This window comes from Phaethon lepturus, unplaced genomic scaffold (assembly GCF_000687285.1).
Source record: "Phaethon lepturus isolate BGI_N335 unplaced genomic scaffold, ASM68728v1 scaffold1655, whole genome shotgun sequence".
NCBI classification, from domain to species: Eukaryota; Metazoa; Chordata; class Aves; order Phaethontiformes; family Phaethontidae; genus Phaethon; species Phaethon lepturus.
The window spans coordinates 35,985-56,849 of record NW_010538155.1 but is presented as its reverse complement, the minus strand read 5'-3'; the positions used below and the strand labels follow the sequence as shown (position 1 = coordinate 56,849).

At 38.4% G+C, this 20,865-nt stretch overlaps 1 protein-coding gene across 1 annotated transcript in view; it reads right to left on the bottom strand.

The window, feature by feature from the left end:
• Positions 1-20,865, bottom strand: part of MYBPC1 (myosin binding protein C, slow type) — an 80,544-nt gene that overhangs the window by 32,114 nt on the left and 27,565 nt on the right. Inside the window, exons 4-11 of the mRNA XM_010286681.1 lie at positions 14,037-14,141; positions 12,452-12,600; positions 11,974-12,091; positions 10,626-10,677; positions 8,958-9,014; positions 5,225-5,391; positions 2,906-3,038; positions 770-894 (exon numbers count right to left, since the gene is read on the bottom strand). Coding sequence (XP_010284983.1) covers positions 770-894; positions 2,906-3,038; positions 5,225-5,391; positions 8,958-9,014; positions 10,626-10,677; positions 11,974-12,091; positions 12,452-12,600; positions 14,037-14,141 — 906 coding nt within the window. The remainder of the gene's footprint in view (positions 1-769; positions 895-2,905; positions 3,039-5,224; positions 5,392-8,957; positions 9,015-10,625; positions 10,678-11,973; positions 12,092-12,451; positions 12,601-14,036; positions 14,142-20,865) is intronic.

Below are 20,865 nucleotides of genomic sequence, written 5' to 3'. Positions count from 1 at the left end.
TTTCATTAGGTCCTATAACCTGTTATGCACAATAAGATGACCTGGTGACATTATGTGGTGCCCTTATTGGTTTAACCCATTTTTCCTGCTGTCAAAACTCAAGTTTATTTAATAGCAAGAGATTGTACAACAGTTATCCTATGATATTTATAGGGACAAGAGGCTCCATTATTTTAAATAGCTTTCTGAAATATTTGATTTTTTTTTCTCATTGTAAGTTTTGTTTTTCTGTTTGTTGTCTTGTGCATATGTGAGTGAAGCCGTGAATATTATCAGTAAGACTATCAGCACTCTGTGAGCAAAAAGGCTGAAGAAATGGCCACCCATTCATAGCTCTTGATAGAGTCTTCCCTTAAATCTGCAGATGGAAGGAAAAGTAACTGCCACAAAGCCTGATCTGAGAGTACTTGAAACAGATCGGTTGGACCAAGAGTATCAGGGTCATCAGGTACCTAAGTGTGGTGTTAGGGAAACCCCACGCTATGACAAACGAGTCTCCAAAATGACTTTATAACTATGAAGGGGACCAAAGTTCCCAGTGCACACTATGAAATCAACCATATCCCCATTTCAGGGTTTTCACTGAATTACTAAGTACAGGATGAAGAAAAAAATGCCCAGGGATCACAGAAGTACAGAGTCATCCTAAGGGCTGCCAGTATAAATACGAGAATATACTGAAACAGATCCTCCCTGTTAATTTCTGTGGCAGTCAAAGAAGCCACACCAATTTACAGCAGGTGAAACAGGAGCAAGCTGATGAAGTTACCTCTCACAAACAGTTCTGTGGAGCATTTCTCATCACCAGCTGTTACGTAGTAACGAGCATCGTCTGTCATCGTACAATTATTGATGAATAAAATTCGCTGGTTACCTTTGTGCTCAAAAATATATCTGTTTGAACAGGAATACAGTGAAGATACATCAGTAAAACCCCTTTTGTTTTATGTAGAAGATGCTTTAGGGATTATTAGAGGTTAAAATCCTGGGTTTTACATAGAACTGGAAAAGTTGCCCTGGGAAGCAATTTCTGAGAGTCAACAGAACTGTCACGGACTTTTTAGCAAAAAGACCTATGATGTAGGGTGACAATGAGCATCTTCTGGCTTGTCCCAAAATCCCAGGCTTAGATGATATGAAAAAATAAAAAAAAAGAGCAGGCTCTGAAGGATGGCAAATAAAACAGAGTCAGAAATTCTAGATGAGTAAAGATGAAAATAACCAGTAACAGGACACCATCCTCATTCCAACACTCTTAACATTTTTGTGAAGTAAAATAATAGCCAAGGTTAAGCAGTTAATATTATTCGTAGGCCAGATGGCACAAGAGCTCAGTAATGGGATATGGGGTTTTGGTAATGAGATATGGAGCCTTTCACCTTAATGTCACTAGTTTAGATCTACTCCAGGTTTGTAATGACCAAAGCTCATTAGTATCTGACAGCTGCTTCAGCAGCCTGGAAGAAATGCACTGGAGCATTCAATCCAGGTCCTTCTACTGGAAAGGTATCCCCTGCAGAACAGTTCTGAACTGCTCATGGCAGCTAAAGGGGCTAAAGAAAAGGTACCCTCTTTATTATGATTTTTTTGTCAATTATGAATATTATTCAAAATCCTTCTTTGACTTCTGCAGCAACAGAATGAAGGAAATCTTCCCCTTCTCTGTAAGATGGCTTTTGCCAATTGCTATTTTTTCACAGGGCCTGAGGAGAAAGTTGCTCGGATTTTGTGCTGTTGAGAAACATTTGAGGAACATTACATTGTTGTGCATTAGTAATTGCACATGTCATTCCTAGCTGTGTCTGACTGTGGAATGGGATTTTCTGCACTGGGTTGTAAGAGGTGGTTGTCCCCACACTAGGAACTGGGCTCAACTTGCAGGCATTGCTCTACCTATGCTCAAGCGTCTGCACCTGAAAAGCCACTTCTTCTAGATAAAACCAGAAGGTAAACCAATATGCAGGTGATACAGATGATGAAGAAGCTTGGGTACACTAGACCTGTTGCACATGACTGAAGTCACTTTGAGCTAATCCAGGTTGCTGACTTCAGTGTGAGGTTATCTGGGTAGTGGAAGGTGAGACAAACCTCAGTCCCCTTTCCTCATGTGGTTTATGAGCCAGGTGGGTAAGTATGTGATGTTAAGCATGTCTCCTCTTAGCACCCAACTGCTGTAGAAAGATTCTGACCTCCTGCAGACAAGAGATTTATCACAGAATCATAGAATCATTTGGGTTGGAAGGGACCTTTTAAGGTCATCTAGTTGAACCCCTCTGCAATGAGCAGGGACATCTTCAACTAGATCAGGTTTCTCAGAGCCCCGTCCAACCTGACCTGGAACGTTTCCCCGGATGGAGCATCTACTACCTCTCTGGGCAACCTGGGCCAGTGTTTCACCACCCTCATTGTGAAAAATTTCTTCCTTGCATCTAGTCTAAATCTGCCCTCTTTTAGTTTAAAACTGTTACCCCTTGTCCTATCGCTACAGGCCCTGCTAAAATGTCTGTTGCCATTTTTCTCATAAGTCCCCTTTAAGTACGGGAAGCAGCAATAAGATCTCCTCAGAGCCTTCTCTTCTCCAGGCTGAACAACCCCAACTCTCTGAGCCTTGGGGTTACTCACAGTGCTTCCCAGTTTTTTAAAAGCTACCAAGTAGGAAATGGCTCCATGTTTTGTTAGGATCTTTAATTCTTTTTTCTTGAGGCAAAGGAGCCAACATGCATTAACATTTATAATATAGTGGACTTTTCTGGGTCATGAGCAATATAGCATCATTTGCATACTTTTCATATATAATGACACTCAGAAATAAAATTGATGCAACCTGAGCAAAGACATAGATCTATGCAACACACTTGTCACGGAAGTACACATTTTATTGTTTACATACAATAAAACCACTCACTTTGCACTTGGTCGTATTTCTTGGCCATTTTTATACCACTTGAGTTCCACTGTTGGATCTGCTAGCTCCACCATGAACCTTACTTTACCTCCTTTGTCCACCTGATATGCAGGATCAAGACCTTTGGCAAAAGCTGTTGTGGAAGCCAAGTGTTATTATAAAAGATCAGAAAACAAGTAAGAATATGAATACTGAAATGACATAGCATAGGTCTCATCAAAAGCCATCAGAATACATGCACACAATGTTATGCATCACTCTATATCCTTAAGCTAGTCCACATGAATCAGTTTATTTTCTAGAAACATTGGAATAAGTGCAAAGCTATGTGGATCTGATTATCCTGACCAGTTCAAGCTAGTATCTCTTAATGACTTTGCAGTGTGACTATATTCTGAATAGGATTGAGTAGACGTAGCTTTTACAGCTTGCTGAGAAGTTCTATGTCAGAATAAAATGGTATACAGCTTGTGCCATTTACAATTAATCTGTTACAAAGGACTTCTCTATTAGCACCGCCACTCAAGTTAACAGAATTTTAAGCGAAAATTCCTATTGAGCTTCCCCCATCAGAATAAGCACATTGGTTTGTCTAAAAGCCAAATTAGCTTTCCTGATTCTTTCTGTAGGTTTCAAGGTGTACACTGCAGTTCCACTTGTGATATGTTACAGATGCAAAACATTTGCAAAAATATTTGAAACCAGGCAAAACTTCTCAGTCTGTGAGTCCTAATGGGGCTCTTCTAAAAGGTTCTTTGAGATGTGCAAATGTAAGCCAAGTTGCTCTGGGCAAGACAAGCCAGGTGCAACTCAAACATTTGAAAAAACTTTAACAAACATCAATATTTAGATGCTGGCCACAAAAATTAGACCCAGGGGAGCAGTTATCTGTGGCTCAAAAATAAATAAATAAGTGGTGCCACAAACAAATTGCACACAGCTAAGTAACCAACCTGCTAAGGTTTATATCATGCCTATGTCTGATTGCAGGACACTGAATGTATTAAATCTGAAAAGGATTTTTTATGTAAAAGTTTCCAATGTATAATAAAGGTGGTGTGAAGGGAGCACACTACTCTCATACTGTCACTCCTATAGACATTTTCCCCAACATCTAGAGCCCATCCTGTAGGGAAAACCCTGTCCACTGAAAAATCCTGATATGGCTGGCAACTCAACAGGGAACTGGGGAAAAGGACCAGAAAGACCGATTCCAGGTGTGAGAGATGCTCCTTTCCCAGTAAAACATTCAGGCACTTCAACATGATGCACCTGGGTGAGGAGCAGCTCTTTCTGCCAGCCATGCAATTCCTGCCCCAGCTTCCAGCCCTACTCCAGACTCCTGGGGGAAGGTGCAGATTTTCCATGGGCTTCAATCCCTTAGAGAGCTCCAGTGGATCCAGAAACTGTCCCAGTGGCTCAGCCAAAGCCCACTGACTCCATTTCTCCCTCCCTCAACTGTGGCCAGAATATACAAGCAAATGAAAAATATAAATAAAAATTAATGTGTAGTAACATAACACATGTTATGATGTGAGGTAATGGATAAGGAGAGAAGGTATATCAGGCAGCTGGATTATAGCTGGATTTGTGGAGGATTTCACCTACCCAAAAGGGACTCCTCCAGAAAACCAGTGGAACAGCATATGTGTATATTGCATCCAGTTCTGAAATACTCTCCAGGAACAAGCAAATGCCACAATAGTGTAATGGATAATGTGTTGTATTTATATGTGTGTGTGGGTGTATACGTAGTATGCAACATATACATATGTTATATATATACATATATACACATATAAACATATATCTATATTTATGTATTACACAACTCATACTGTTTAGTAGGATAGATGAGGAAAGACAGGCCTGAATGTCCTCACCCAGGGCAGGGTGGAGGGTTTTCAGTACATCTGGGGTTTCAGAGGAATGTCAGATTAAGTGCAAAATGAAATTATGAAGAGCAAACAACCTGTTTGGAGTGTCTGTATTTTAGAGCAGAAGATATTAATGATAACACAAGGTCTAATTTCTATACCGTTTGATCAGGTTACACCTTTCCACACAACTGGGGGAGTTTGTTCCAGCTGGAACTACTGTTTGGCCAAGGGAGGGACGCTTTTGGTAAGCAGTGAATGGGATAGAGTGTTTATGCTAACTGCAGTTGACCAAAGCCGCCTTCTGATTAACTCCTTGCAGTAATAAGGCTTGAGTTGCAGTGTGCAAGTCCCCTTACATGGAAATGAAGCAAGTTTGGGTTTTTAAGGTGGATGCTCATGTTTGACTACTGAACATGAGAATATTCTGCCTTGTCCATACCTGCACTCTTCTTCACTTCCCTGCGCATGCGCTTCAGACGCTTTAACATGCCTCTCAGGTCAGTGATACCATACTGAAAAGCAATCTTCTCATATTCACTGGGATTCGCGTTCTTCAGGAGCTCCCACACATCTACCTCAGGTTCTTCCTCTTGCTGTTTAACCTCCCTAACAGTAGCAAAATAAAATTATGAGAGAAGAGTTAGTGAGGCTTTATTACACCATAAAAGAAAGTGAAGATGAATCTATGGTGAGGTTAGAAATGTTTTGATCAAAATTTGAAGGCTGCCATCATATTTTTTTTATTTCACTCTGTACAAGTGGAATAGCTCAGAATGACATTCACACCTTACTTTAAACTCCTTCAAGACAGAATTTGGATATATGTTTTAATTTGGCCTTTTCTGATGTAATCAGTTATGAGAGTTTTTATATTGCTTTATTATTTAAAAAAAACCCTAGAGTTTGAAAATGTAGTACTATAATAGCATATTGACTAATCTCACTTAAATCAGTTTTATCTGTTTTAACTTGAGTGGAATCAGTCACAATTTATGATGGCACCGCTGAGATCTGAGTCTAATCCATACATTTCATAATTATATAAAAATGCTTTCAAACCCTGAGTCCCTGTAACTGCTACTAGGGATGACTAATGAAAGGACATTGAAATCCAAGGGAATCTGGGTCTGTTTATAGTTACACCAGTGCCTCTCAGAGTTATTTAAAGTCAGCATATAGGTAGGAACTGGAGATTTCCACACCAGCTTGGACTTGCAAGATGGATCTGCTGGCTTCCATGGTTATCTCAGTCTTAAGAGCAGGAAGTATTTTCAGAGGCCTGGGTGAATAGCATCACCTTTATACAGAAGTTTCAATACCATATTTACTATCTGTAACTCCAGGCTAAGACAACCAATAAAGAGAAGTATAATTATTTTCACAATGGCAGCCATTAAATGAGAGAACAATGGAAGCATGCTAAACAAAATTATAATTTTTGAGATTGACAGCTTACCTCAAAAAAGTAAACTGCTAGAACAATCTGTGAATTGGAGCAGAGATCTAGACATTTTTCCCTGTAAATTCATTAGGATCAGACCAGGATCATTCTGATTTGATCTAGTTGGTCTAATGAAATCAGTACTTTTGAGAACAACGTGAGAAAATAAACATTTGAGAAACAAAAAAAGACTGAGCTTTGGAGTGAGACACTGTTAGAGCTGAGCTCTATCAAGTCTGACAGAGAGTTTTCTTTAAGATATACAGAAATAACTGGGGGTCCTTGAGAATCTTTGCATGGTTGGATGAGGAACTGTGGAAAACCATTTTGCTGTTTAATCCATGAGGTTTATTAATTTTTGTAATATGCCAGTGTTATTTTAAAAAGCAAAAAAGCTTCTCACTGAGGAGTCTTTGAAATACTGACACTGTTATCTTAGAATTATTAGACAATCTCAGGTATGTAGTTTTATGTTTTGTTCCTTTTACTTTTATCTGTGGTCATGCTTTCTGGAGGTTGACTATGTACAGCGAACACTGGCGTGTCAGTGAGATTCCTTCTGCATGGCAGAAAGTTGAGATCAGCTTACAAACATATGTAAAAGCCGACACACCCCATGGGGTGGAATTCTCCTCCCCCAGGGCTGGCCGCTGGCCATACAATGCCTGTCCGTGCTAAGGAGAGGTACACTCCATGGGAATGGAGATCACGTACCCCTTTAAATCAGGCAGTAGTTGAGAATGAGGATTGGTTAGAATATCCTGATTTTCAACCAGCTTGAAATAATTAATTCCAGACTCGTTTTCCTCTCACGTAACTGGAGAACGAATTATGACACTTAGAGCAAACCAACTTTGTTCTGAGACCACGATAGTTTCTGCTGTGGGTAGTGGGCAAACATTGCTTGGTATTTCCTAAGCAGATTGACCTCTCTACAAAATCGCTTTCAGATCTTTTCCCCAAAAATGTGCATTTCGTTGAAAGATGTATTTTTTTAAAAAAAGGATCTAAATGTTCACATGGTTTTGAGATCTTGTGCCTTTTGGAATTCCATGCTGTTACTGATCCATGGCATTGATGAAGCATAACCAGTCACAGAGTGGCTTATTGAGATAAGAACTGGCTTGTCTTCCTGCAAGACCAGCATGAAATCAGAATATAGGCAGTATATAGATTCTATGCATTTAGTTTTTTTTAAAAAAAACATGTTTCAAGTATTATGCACCACAGGTGAAAAGTTCTAGCTCTTTCCTTGGTAATACAACCATACAATAGAGAAAGAATGCACCTGCAACATTACCTTTCGAAAAAATTGAAATGAAAACATCTATTTGTCTTCATAAAAATAGATATTAATATCCACACTGGGGCTTAATTAGCAATCTTATTCAACTACACTCAGAATTATGAGGTTGCATTTCAGTGCCTGAAGCAAGGAGGTGATGAACTGATTTGCCCAATATCAAATAACAACGTTTGAAAATTAAAACTTTGCTTTGCCCATTAACCACACGGTAGGTATACTATGCCTATATGGCTATATAGTATTTATCTTACAAAACATGTGAGTTACTTGTTAGTGAAGTGATAATGACTCTTAAATCACATTTCTCTTTCCACAAAACCACCAAGACCTCTTACATGCAACTCTCATGTTGTTAATAAAACACCCCACAGGCAGTCATGAGAACTGTCATAGTAAGTTTTATTAGTATGATAAAAAACCAAACTGAAGTTCCTAATTAGGGATGAGAAGATTAAAAAACCAAAGACCTGGTGAATTTGAATGGATTCAGGTAATTCTTTCACTGCCTCTTTTTACATTCAGCCTTTCCTCTTTGCTTTAGTTGCTTAAATACTATCATCATCATCATCTTAGCCCATGAGCCCGTTGTGAACTTTTTATGTAATTAATACTGCATATTGGATTTTCCTCTTTTAGAGTACGTGGTAAATGAGATAAAGGATCTAGTTCCTTTTCCAATTCTCTATGGTCAGTTGCCATTAATTTCCATGGCATACAGAATTTCTGTGATAAATTAAAAAAAAAAAAGCGTCAAATTAACTATCTTGTCTTAACCTGCTAAAAGACTAAACTGAGTTTAAGTCCTGAAATAGCTAGAGGCATAACTATCCTAAAACCAGATTCTCAAGGCAAACCAGAGAAACACATGCCGAAGTTTTTCTCCATCACACTATTTAAGTTGAATAAAAGACCATTGAACATTTGTGTGCACATATTGAAACAGAAAGCTACAAAGAATTGCTACCATCATCTATGGTTTGAAAGCATGATATGTGATTTTTCATATCAGAATGCTTATAAAATCAAACTAAGATGTACCCAAAGAGGTAAATTTAACCCTTGCAGTTTTTTACTCGTGCACCAGACTCAATTTTCTGAACTGCTCATCCCTTTGTAGGAAATTCTCCCCCTCTGCCTTCCATGCAAACACAAAAGAAATCACAAGTAAACTAAATGTTATTGGCCTCTTTAGGTTGTGGCTTTCTTCCCAGTGCACTCAAATCTGAGCTTTCTTTTCTGCACACTTAAAAGTATGATTAACTGAACATTTGCATATTATACTATGAGAATTATAGTTAGAAACATTGAAAGAAATTAAAGGTCAGAAATTTATTAAGAAGTTATTAATGCTACACCTGACTCTTTCTGTGTGCGAACCTAATGGTTTGCAATCCACACCTGCTCACTGCATCACTTGGTTCTCACCTACGTTTCAGGAGACCACTAAAGTCAAGTTCTCCTGCATCGTCTTGTCCATCACCGCTGTTATTAATAGAAAAAGACCAAATCTTTGTTTAATACAGGAAGACTTAGACAACACACATTGCAAACGCTCTACGTGTCTCATATACTTAACACTGTCCGGAAACACAAATAATGGTATAAAATCAACACAAACTTGTATTCTTTTTCACACAAATTATGTTTCCTTAGGCACTTGTGAAAAATAACACAAAGGTTTGTATTGCTTGTTATTATACTTTGATGGCAAATTTTTGTAACTGCATACATAAATTTGCCAAGATTTGTGTTAGATTTCAGTAACACAAATAAATGTGAGCTAGTCAACACAACGAGCTTTGTTTTTCATTTCCATAATGTATGTGTATAAAAACAAAGGGCTTGTGCTGATCTTCTGCTGTGAATGTAAAACAAAGATTTGCATTGCTGGGTGGTGCTTTTAACAATGCATAGCTGTGTCAAATACTGATTGCAAAGCATTACAACTTAAGATTTAACCTTTCTCTAAATGAAGGGAGAAATCCGTTAAAAAAAGAAGAAATGGTACATTGTACTGTTGACAGGTAGAATCACAGTCCTGTGAAGGTGCGTTTCTTTCTATAGTGTGACCTTAAGCAGTAATATCTTAGTATAAAGCACATATAGACAAAAGGTATGCCCTTAATATTTGTAAAAGTAAGGGCAAAATCCTGCAAATGTTAAGTCAAATGATGCCAGTATTTCATCCCAGATTTTGCATGCAAGATACTACTTAGAAAATCAGAAAATATTCAGATATCGTCATCTGAGTGGGCAGAATAGTTATTGCAAGTTTTTTTTTTTTAAATGTGCTCAAGAAAGAAGTGCACCTTGAGTGTAATATCTTTTGCATTTACTCTTTAAATCAAATCCCTCTAAATAAAAGCAGTTACTTCTGAATCACAGTTTTGCTTGTATGTGTAAATTAGCAAACTGCATCCATTTTCTGTTTGTAAAGCATTTTCATTATGAATACTTCTGTCCTTCTAAGACAATTTTCTCCACAAAACGTAAAGACAACATCTATACTGGTTTGAATTGCTATTTTATCACAAAGGTAACTAACAAAGGAAAAGACTTCAGACATATGCTTTATCTTATCACCTCTGCAATATATTATTTGTAGTTTTTCTGTAACGATGGCCTTATGACACACTTTTTTACTGTAAGATAACATAAAGCCAGATCCTATCTTCTTGAAATCAGTGTGAATTTCCGCTTTTAATCAGTACAGGATTGGGACCAGGAACTTTCATATTGTAGCTGACAATTTTCAGGAAACACGCAGTAGAGTATTTCAGTGAATTAAAATATGATATTAAAAACCTCTAAAGAAGCAGATACTTAAATTGCCTTAAATAGTCCATCTTCCCTTAAAGCAACGACACTGTAATTTCATAGTAGAGTATTTAATATCATATGTACTTTCTATGTGTTACAACTGTTTCATTCTACCCACTATCAACTACCCTAAGTCCCACTTTTCAAATCTGTGTTTACAAAGACATTTTTTTAAATACTTGGTACAATTGTCTGCCAAGATTGTTGCAAGTTCCGTGCATGCTACCAGCTTCCACTACCGAGGAGCTTCATAGGATCACTGGGTGAGGTTACCTTCTTTTGAAAGCAGATCTGATGTCAATGGATGGAGCAGCTTGGGAAGATTCTATGAAATAACAGCAATACAGGAATTAAAAACATAATTTGAAATTTGCGTCTTTTATGTAGTTGATGTAATTTGGCATATGAAATTTGTTCCTGCTAAGTGACCACAGTGTGGGCTGCTCCTTTGGCGTTAAGTCCTGACACAGGCAAAGCTGCTCAGCACTAAGCTGGGTTTACGTAACGTGTTTCTCTAAAGGGCTCTGCGACGCCGCTCTCCGATCCCCTTCCTGCCTGTACACAGGCTCTGGCCTTTTTGTCTTCCCATTCCCCATGCCGTCTCTCCTGCTTGCGCCTTACGCTTTCTCAGTACTCGGGATCAGAGGAAAGAGGCGGTCTTCTCTAGAGCTACGGACTCGTACCGGCTCTCGGTGCCACGTTGAACCCCCCGGACGTGAATTGCCCGTTTGTGGCAGCCTGAATCAGATATTAAATGGTTCTGATCCACAGCCAGCGCGTGGATGCAGCCGGGCTCGCCCCTGCCTCGCTGGCCTCCGAAGACACACGCCTACCTATGCCCCTCGGGCTGTCAGCCAGCCATCAAATGTCCCCTTAACTGTGACCGGCTTTCCCTGACTGGCGAGTGAGCAGTCAGGTCTAGGCCGTTTGGGAGGCGTGCTTTGCGCGGGTGAACAACTAATTTGTCCACTGGCTGCTGGCCCTGGCATTTCGGAAGACATCCATCTCTCTCGGCCTGACCGTGCAGGTGTGCACGCGCTGCTGCGCTGGCAGCACGGCTCTCGAAGGAGAGGAGAAGCCTGTGGGTTAACGCCAGAGTAAGGCCTGTTGTAACACAGAAGCAGACAAGGGCACAGCTCTCCAGTGCTCTCTGCATTGTGCTATTCTTTATTTTGGTGAAAAGTGGAAGAAATAGCTGTCTGGATACGACCGTAGCATGCCTGAACGGGGTGCGAAGCACTGGCGTGCCGTGACCGCTCCACGTCCCTCTGCTCGGAGGCTGCCAGAGGAAGCCTCGCCCTTGGCATAGCGCTGAGCCTCGCTCTCTGTCTTGTGCGACAGAGCCCGATTTGAATCCAACACTAGTTTTATCTGCCAGCTTTTCTAATTTTTGGATAAAAGTCTCACATTCTGTCTATCCCAATGTTCATCTGAACAATAAATTTATTGGGTTTTATTTTTTATTATTTACTGACCCTTAAGAAAATTCTCCGAGCTCTGTGCTAAAAATGTTCACTTTAAGCGTTACTTCATTTAAAGGTTCTGAACAAAATTAGGAGGCATTTCAAGTTTAAAAAAAAGAAATCTTTATAAAGCTTTACAGACACAAGTGGAATCTTACCAGTGACTTCAAGGTCAAAAGAGCAACTATCAAACTTGTCCTTATAAGATACTTCACAGCGATAGTTCCCGGCGTAGTTTTCTTTAGCTTGAATGATATGCATCTCAAACGTGTGAATCTAAAAATCAAACATAATTGTTCGTTAATGTGGGGGATACATTTGCATAAAACACAGAAGTTAAAAGTTTAGTCTTTCAGACCTAAACCAGGAGTAATAATAAATATCAAAAGGGCTCTGGAAAGAAACTGGGACCCACAAATGGCAACAGAAAACTTTGATTTCCCCACCACTACTTGTCCTGTGCTGGGAGAGCAAGAAAAGTCTGCTTCCGCGCAAGGTCAGAGATCATCATTGAAATCTGCATGGGGAAGCCAGGGTTAAAATCCACTGTTCTTGAATTTCTACCTGTTGTCTTAAACCGATCTTTAATCTCTCTTTCAACCTTTCCCCCTGTGAGAAGGACAAGCAAAGACACACCTTAGTGTGACGCTCAAAGGACTCCTTCAGCTGCAGGTGCTTCCCAGCTTTACTGGCCAGGTCCATCCATTTTCCTTTAAACCACTTAACATTTGGCTTTCGGAGAAGATCTTTGGCTTCTACTTTGGCTATAAATGTAATATTCCCGCCTTTTAAAAAGAGAAAAGAATAGCGAAGTCATTGAGGAACACATGGTTGGCCAGTCATGTCTGTACAAGTTTCTTTTACTATCGCTCCTTCCAGTCTCCATGTGCTAGTTCTACCACGACAGTAAGAATCAGATGGAGTCACACAGGCTATGACAGTACTGCAGTGTTACAGAGATTACTGATTTTGGGTCTGGAAGCCTTCTGCCCATGCCAGTGTGGAGCTTGGGACACTGAGAAGCAGGATAAATTACTTGAGGCAGAACTCTATGTTGTCATGGGCCTATTGATCCCAATATTTGAATTTCCTTGCTTAAAACAAGCATAGGCGTTCCTAGGCTACCAGGCAGCTGTAACATGAATAAACTCCAGCCTGGAAAAGAAAGCCTGGAGCTCTTCATGCATTTCTGTCATTAATTCTTTAGGCTGAGAAGGGAGGTGAAAGACTCTTCTTTAAACAATAATTTGGGAATAGTAAAAGTTAGCTCAATTTTTGGAACACCACTGCCCAGCTCCTACTGAGTTTCCATCCTAACATTCATGGAGAGGAGAATACAGCTAACTCCTTATATTTATTTTCCAAATAAATCCTCCCCAAACGCTCTTTTTCTACTCAGAAACAGAGAAAAATAATAGGCATGTATTAAAAAAAAGTCTGACCATGTCTTAGTTTATCCAAATACACAGCAGACGTATTAAGTAGCCTATACTGAACTTCTCACCATTGCTGCTACCATGCTTAGGGTGCAGCTACCTTACCATGGCTCAGAAGTGCAGTTTGGAAGTGAACGTCCTAATTATCCCCATTTACTGCGCTCTGGTTCACAACACAGAAAGTCCTCCTAGTGCTTGAACTGGATTCCTCTGGGGTGAAATTAAAACCAAAGATGTACTTGAGAGTTTACCACCTGTGCTCCAACTGCTAGTAGGTATATCAACCACTGGACTAAACCAGAGCTAGTCCAGAGCAAATCTCCCAGAAATGTTGCAGTGACAGGGGTGACAGGTCCCCCCACAGAGGTGGTCCTATTAGTCTACTTGCTAATTTACACAGAGCTGTAGGGTACAAAAGTTGACCAGGCAATCTCTAAGCTGCGCTGCAGGCCTTTGAGTAGATCTTCCTGACGTATCAGTAACACTACAGCCAACAGCATCACAGTAACCAGCTCTCTTCTCCGGAAAGTACACCTCTTACCCGTTGAGCTCAGTAAACTATTAGATTTTGAGCTCGTCTTGAATTAAACAATTGTTTTTTCCTTCTCTTTGTACAGCCTTTTTTGCCTTCAAAGAGTGGACTTCACATCCAACTAAAATTAGTGGAAGTGTTTGTAGCTGAGGGCAGAAGCTGAGTGTTGCAGGAACTGCACTTGCCTTCCCAGGATCTGCCTCAGTCTCTGTCTCTCTGGGAGTGGCTTTTGATTTTGTTTCTAAGCACTTACCAACGCTCACTGAAACGCTCTGAGGTTTTTCGACGAATAAAGTGGATCTTTGGGAGTCATCACGTTTTTCTGTCTCTTCTGGAGCTCCTTCTCCAATAGACCATACTGAGAGACCATGCAGAGAGAGAAGGAAATGTCAATAATCTGAACATGTTTTACTCCCTCCAAAATACACTTACCTGGACTTACTAAACTCTCTAACCCTATTACCTCTCTCTTCAGATGTCCTGAAAGATATGCAAGTTTTTGTTCACACTGACATCCATTGCTTGGCTGTCACATTGTGTACAGCCCCTGCAAGAACGCTACCTCTGTAGTGTCAGAAAATGAAACTATCAGGGAGGAAGAGAGGGGAACCTGATCAGCCAAGACGGGTACTGAGCAACTCGAATGGCACCAGCATTCAACCATGAGTGCTTTACAGAGGCAATGCACAAAGGTCAGCTCTTTGTTTTTCAGAAGAGATGGACGTTCTGAAAACACAAACAGCTATAAGCACAAACAAAACATGTATGATGCATAGTTTCGGTGGGTCTCTCTCAAGCCCAACCTCAGTCAATTGTACAAGCTAGTTTCTCCTCTTTGTCTGCAAAATAGGGCAGAGATGAAGCTTACTTTGGAACTGTGTTCTCTTGTACCATGATAGAAGCAGAGAGTTTGATTATCAATGTCCTGCATCAATACCATGTCCTGCATTGGCTGATATTTTACAGAAAAGTAGTTTGTCAGATGGAAATGATTGTGCCATATGTTCAGACACAGCACCTTCTCTTCTGGAAATTGTGCATTTGGAACTGAAAAGGAACAGCAGTACTGAGAGAAGCAGCAAGTGAGCAGTTTCCTCAGGGCAGAGAACTGTGCCAGCACAGCTGTGTGTTTCTGGTCTTTCTGCTCATCTGACAAGCCCTGGCTTTGTGCTATGCAGTTACAGCTCGGGTAAACACATGGAAAACTGTGGTCAAAGCTGAACCCTAACAGAAAAGGCAGGGACAGCAAAGCAGTGGATGTCTGTTCATTACCTGCTCCCTTTCTACAGAGAGGCAAAGCAAGTGTCTCCTACTCCAAATGAGAACTTGTAGACTCCAAATGCCACATTTCCTTTTTTTGAGGAGTTATGGCCACTGCACAGAGGAAACTGAGTAAAGCCAGTGCTGTCCTGGTAGTACTGAAGAGCAGAGCAAATGTGGAAATGTACAGCTATAATTAACAAAGCCAGCTGTCTCTCTCAAATCAGAGCTGCATGTCCCTTGTTCTCCTTGAACTTCTAGTTGTTTCAGAAGTGAAGGTAGCTTTTTATAGTGTATCCGATGCTCTTTTGGTTTTGGTTTCATAACTAGCGTAAGTGAGGAACCAGTCACACAACACTTCTCACTAAGTCAAACCCTGGTCTTGAAGTTAAAAGCTCCTTTCTCTGCTCAGTATTGTCTGAAGAAACTCATTTGCCGGAAGTCAGAATTGTCTTTCTAATACAGAGGTTACAGCTATGGGAACCTTTTTAACTCACGAGAATTTCCATCGCTCACAAATGCAACACAACTCATGACAACCACGGAAAAATGCAACCAGACCATTTTTATTATCCTAAAGTCCATTAGAAATTGAAAAATTGTATAGAAATGCTAGATAGCTGTGCTATAAAATCTTTGCCTTTCAGTCTTCTGATGAAGCAGTGTGCCTAACACCTCTGTATATGTCTGCTTGTACAATATTTCTTACATGTAAAGACATACATGTATATACACACATGTATATACACATATATGAAAATATATACACAAACATACATGAACACAAATATATATAGATACACATCTATATATACTCTATCTATAATATAGATATTTAGATTATGCCAGTATAGCATGCTAGTATATGGAAACAACATAAGAACGAGTGAGTTACTGGTGTGAATAAAATGATGTGACGATGCTCGGTACGGGAGCTGGTCACGTGCAGTAACAACCTAACACGCCACAGGGTGAAATGGAAAAAGGATATTAATAAGCTTACATAGAGTCATTAATTCAGTACCACATAAAATAATGCCTAAATATTATCATCACCTTTAAATATTAATGTTTTCCTATTTATTAAACAAACAGAACAACACGTGGGTTTGACGTTGGCTCAGGGGGCTGGCATAAGCAGCTATGCCAGCTCAGTTAACCATGGTTGAAGTACCTGCTGCTCATTTTGTTCCAGAGGCTGCAAATCCTGAAACCACAAAAGTGGGTGTAGTATGCGTTACCTGCCAGGGTAGGAAGAAAGAGGTTATGACTCTGCTAAGTTTTCCCCACCGTCCTTTGAGCTGTGAGAAGAAGACACTCTCCTACAGTCTCCTGGGGCCTGTGTGTGGGATTCAGGTAAGCCACTGTCACCCTGTAGGCTGAGGAGGAAGGGAATAGTTGTGTATCTATCTATATGGAAAGAGATATAGATAGATAGGTATGTATGTATGTGTAAAAAACTGATACATGTCCTGTCTTGTGCAGCAGAGCCTTCTCTCACTCCTGCTTTAGCTGCTAGAAACCTATTTGCTCTGATACCTAAAAGCACTTCAACAGTTACAGGTTGATACTGTATAAACAATGAAATTAAGATTAAATATAATCTTTATGAAATAATGTAATAATAATAATTATATTATGTAAAATTTGGATTGTTTCAACATGTTTTTCAGGAGGTCTCACCTGAATCTTTTCTTTCCGCTGGCTTAGACATCCCATCTGAAAGGGAAGAGCAATTTAGATGACACCAGCTCAGAGATCACAGCTTAACTGACCTCAGATGGTTGGAATTTAAAGAACATTGATTCTTCATGCAAGAAGGTTAGACTAGATACGTAGGACCGTACCCAGGAGGAACTATTTGATTACCAGAAAAAGGAAATGGACAGCTAAGAAAAAAAAAAAGAGAAATCTTTCCCTGTTTTCTCTAGAAAATCTAAATTAGCTTAATTTAATTCCCATTCAAGATTTCCTTTTTAGTAGTTCATATTTAGAAGGGTTCTGTGAAGATGATGTTTTCCTCATGATTTGCGTAGTGCCAGATAACAGATGAATTTATGTCATTCAATATTTATCTGAGGGGACAGTACTTTGAATTATTTAAATAGTCTGTCTATTTATCTAGGTTGAGCAATACAATGATAAATAGTTAAAATTAAATTTTAGAGTTTTGTGATTTAAATTGTTATTTATATGCTTAGCTTTAACCAGGTTTTAGTTTTTTACTAAACCAGTAGTTTTTTACTTTACCAGTTTTTTACTCCTCTACTATTGTAAATCAATATACTGCTACTGACTTTACAAATAGCATTCAGCCCAAAGTTAATAATGCAAATTCTTTTGGGAGAAATCCAGAAAACGTAACCGTTTAGGCAAGTGAAGATAATTAGAGCATGATTTTAATTTTACACACTGCAAAGCATTTTCTAGTGTTCAAAATCTTTGTTTCATTCACAGTCTATTTTTAAGAAACATATTAAGCAAGCAATGGAGAAATTTTGTCCATGGCACATCTACCATGATGGACCCCGTGCTGGCAGTTTCTTTTACTGCCAACAACCAAAGGCATTTTGTCTGCCAGCTTGGCAGCGATGTCTTGGAGCAGTACATTCAAACTACCTTGTAGGTCACATGGCCTAAAGTGAGGTGATAGACAACTATGTGGATAAACCTGTTTTGAAGTCGTAAGGCATCTGTTTTATTTATAATTCTGGAATTTGCTCTTAAGACTAACCTTAAAAATGCATTCCATGTTTGTTGATAGGAAAAGATAAGGGGTGTTGCTTTCAGAGCTGCTAACAGATAACCTTCCAATGGCCGAAGTTCTACCAAAGACCTCAAGACAGGGCTGGAAAGGAGCTTGTCCGGTATGAAGGTCTTGTACTTCTGAACAGAGATTTATTTAATGTAGGACACTTCAAAAACTTTTTCTCTAATTAGTATGTTTTGAGTTCAGTCCAATGGTTTGGACTCTTTCTTCATCAGTAGTCAAGAGAAAAATACATACATACATACATACACACACAAAGCACTATCACAGTCCTAACCTGCTGGTGGAGTACTAACTGAAGTGTCATCTTCATCTGTGAAAAGAAATACAAATAAAAAAGTGCATAAAGAAACTGAAAGCACAGATGGTCATCTGCTTTAAAACAACTATGCAAAAATGTAAAACCTGCAAAAGAAAGGGAAAGAAACCGTAATACTCAGGAGCATTCGCAATGGAAGCTTCAAACTGATGAAGAAAGCTTTGCGTAATTCAGTAGCTGAAATGGTAAACCTTAATGTTTCAAGCAAGTAAAAGAAAAATGAGATGTGAACTGTGATCTATTATTAAATCATGAGTTTATATGAAAGCTGCTGAGTGGTTCTGTTTGTTAGAGAGGTAATCCACAGTAAATACAAAAAAGCCACAATGAAATCAAGGTCAATCACATATCTGACCTGAGGAAGACGCCATTTCTCTGATGTCCATGTCTGCAATTAAAATGTGCACCATATATGCATTCAGCATCATTAAATCAAGATATGCAACAGTTAAAACATCACCTGTATTTATACTTTGTAATTTATGTATTAGAATATTAATTTAAAATGCAAGGAACAAGCAACTCTTTTTTTCCCCATATTATAGGAGAATAATTTAAAATAAGGACAGAACTATTATAATCACACTGTATTTTCCTTTTGATCACAGTAAAAGTTGACCGTCATCAGGTAGTAAGTCACTACAAGCAATTGTTATCCAGGTATTTTAAAATGTTAATCTCACAGAGTACATTGAGGTATATATTTATCTCAGTCAAAAGCCTGAAAAACCATGAAACTAACATTAAACATGAAATAGTGTAATCATGTTTATTAGGAAACCAGAATAAGGTAAAGGCTTTATTTACAAGAGTCTCCTACATCTCTTTGAATTTTAGATGTTGACTAGAAACCTCAGAGATACCAGTTTCTGACAAAAATATGCAAAAAAATCTTAGTGTCTTAAAGCCTGGTAAAAAAAAAAAAAATTACCAATGTAGCATTTGAAAGGCTAGAATAAACCAGATATATTTAGGATTTAATACATATGTAATGTGAAGATAACATGTCTTTTATATGGTATCAGAAAGTCATCTGTAGAACATTTCAAAGTGGAGGAAAAGACAGTAAACAAGAATAACTTTGGAAAAATATGAACCCACATTTTTAAAGAGTTGTTTTTTGGGTTTTTTTTAAAGATTTTAGATTTGTTTTTTCCAAATCAAAATTTAATTCTGAAGTTATAGTTTAATTTTGAACTTAAGGTTATAATTTGTCTATATTTTCTCAAGGACAAACATAATAACTATGACAATACCACATATAAAATATAGTAACATTTTTGTAAATACTCATCATATTAATTTTTTAATATGCTTGCTTAATCACTGAAGGCTAATTGAAAGTCTGTTAATAGAATTTAACTACTTAGCCGTAACACTTCACTTACTCCTTTTTAATGATACATCAAACTTCTTTTTTTAAAAATCCCTTTGGAGGAGGATGTCCATTGTAAAAGGTAGCCATAGACATGAAAGATTAATGTGATAACTTAGAAAAATTATTTCTTACTCATAGCAAAAAAAAAAAAAAAAATTGTTTAGTGTCAGAGTTTTCACCACCTACATCATCCAATAGGCATATGTTGAAGATGTTGATTTTCAGCGAAAGCACAGTAATGATAAAGTCATGTCAGATGTTTTAACATATTGGGCTAGCAACTAAATGAATGCAAGGCTAGGTAATTCCACTGCAAATCTTTCTCCATATTTAATTAAAAGTATAAAGTGTACTTTCAGCTCTTTCTGCCAATAATGTCACCATTGTGGCTGATGATGGCTTGAAGAGGTACAGAATATTCTCTTTGGCCAGAAAAAAATAATTAAGATCAATCTGCATAAAACATTTAATGTGATGCACTCTACATGATGACGTAGATAATCACATTATTAAAGGACTACTCTATTTGACTTCTATTTTCATTAAACATTTGAAAAACTAAACCAACAAGAAGGTGTTACTAGTTTTGCAGAGGGGTTACTGGGTTTTCTCTGGTGTAAACTATCATTTTTCAAACAAAATATTAACATCAAATACAAACAAATCAAAACAAACAAACATTTCAGAAGTATCAAAATGAAAGCACAATTGAAGTACTGTAAATGGAAAGGGTATGAAAAGAATACATGCTAGTAGGATTGTTCTGACAAATGGGTAGTTATCAATCCATCACTCCTTATATCTCTGGCTTCTAGGATTAAATTAACTGACTATTGAATAAATATGACAGCTATGACCTATTTGCTTTCTGTAATGACCAATTGTTTACATTAGCAATAAATTTTATTAAAAGATAACAAAAATTCCCCAAATACCAGACCTGGTGATAAAACTATGATCATTAGTCCACTGTCTTCATCTTCTGTGACTAAACATTTAATGGAATATATTTATCGATCTGTTGTATGACAAGAGCTAAGTATGAAGAAATCATTCATTTGACAGTAGGTTGGTGGGAGGTATTACTCTATAGACATTTTTGTTCTTTGGCTTCTCTTTATCTATGGCACATTTTCATTGAACAAATACGATATTTACATTTATTCCCTTGTATCTAAATGATTACATTAACTGAAGAGCAGGCCTCTCAAAGTTCCATCACGGGTAACGTCTTCTTGTAGGAGTACTCCTATACCTCACTCCTATATCTCACACCCCATATCTCAGAAGTAGCTGATGTAAAACTTTTTTATAGTTCACATTCACAATCAGTGTAACCTCAATATTAAATTTTT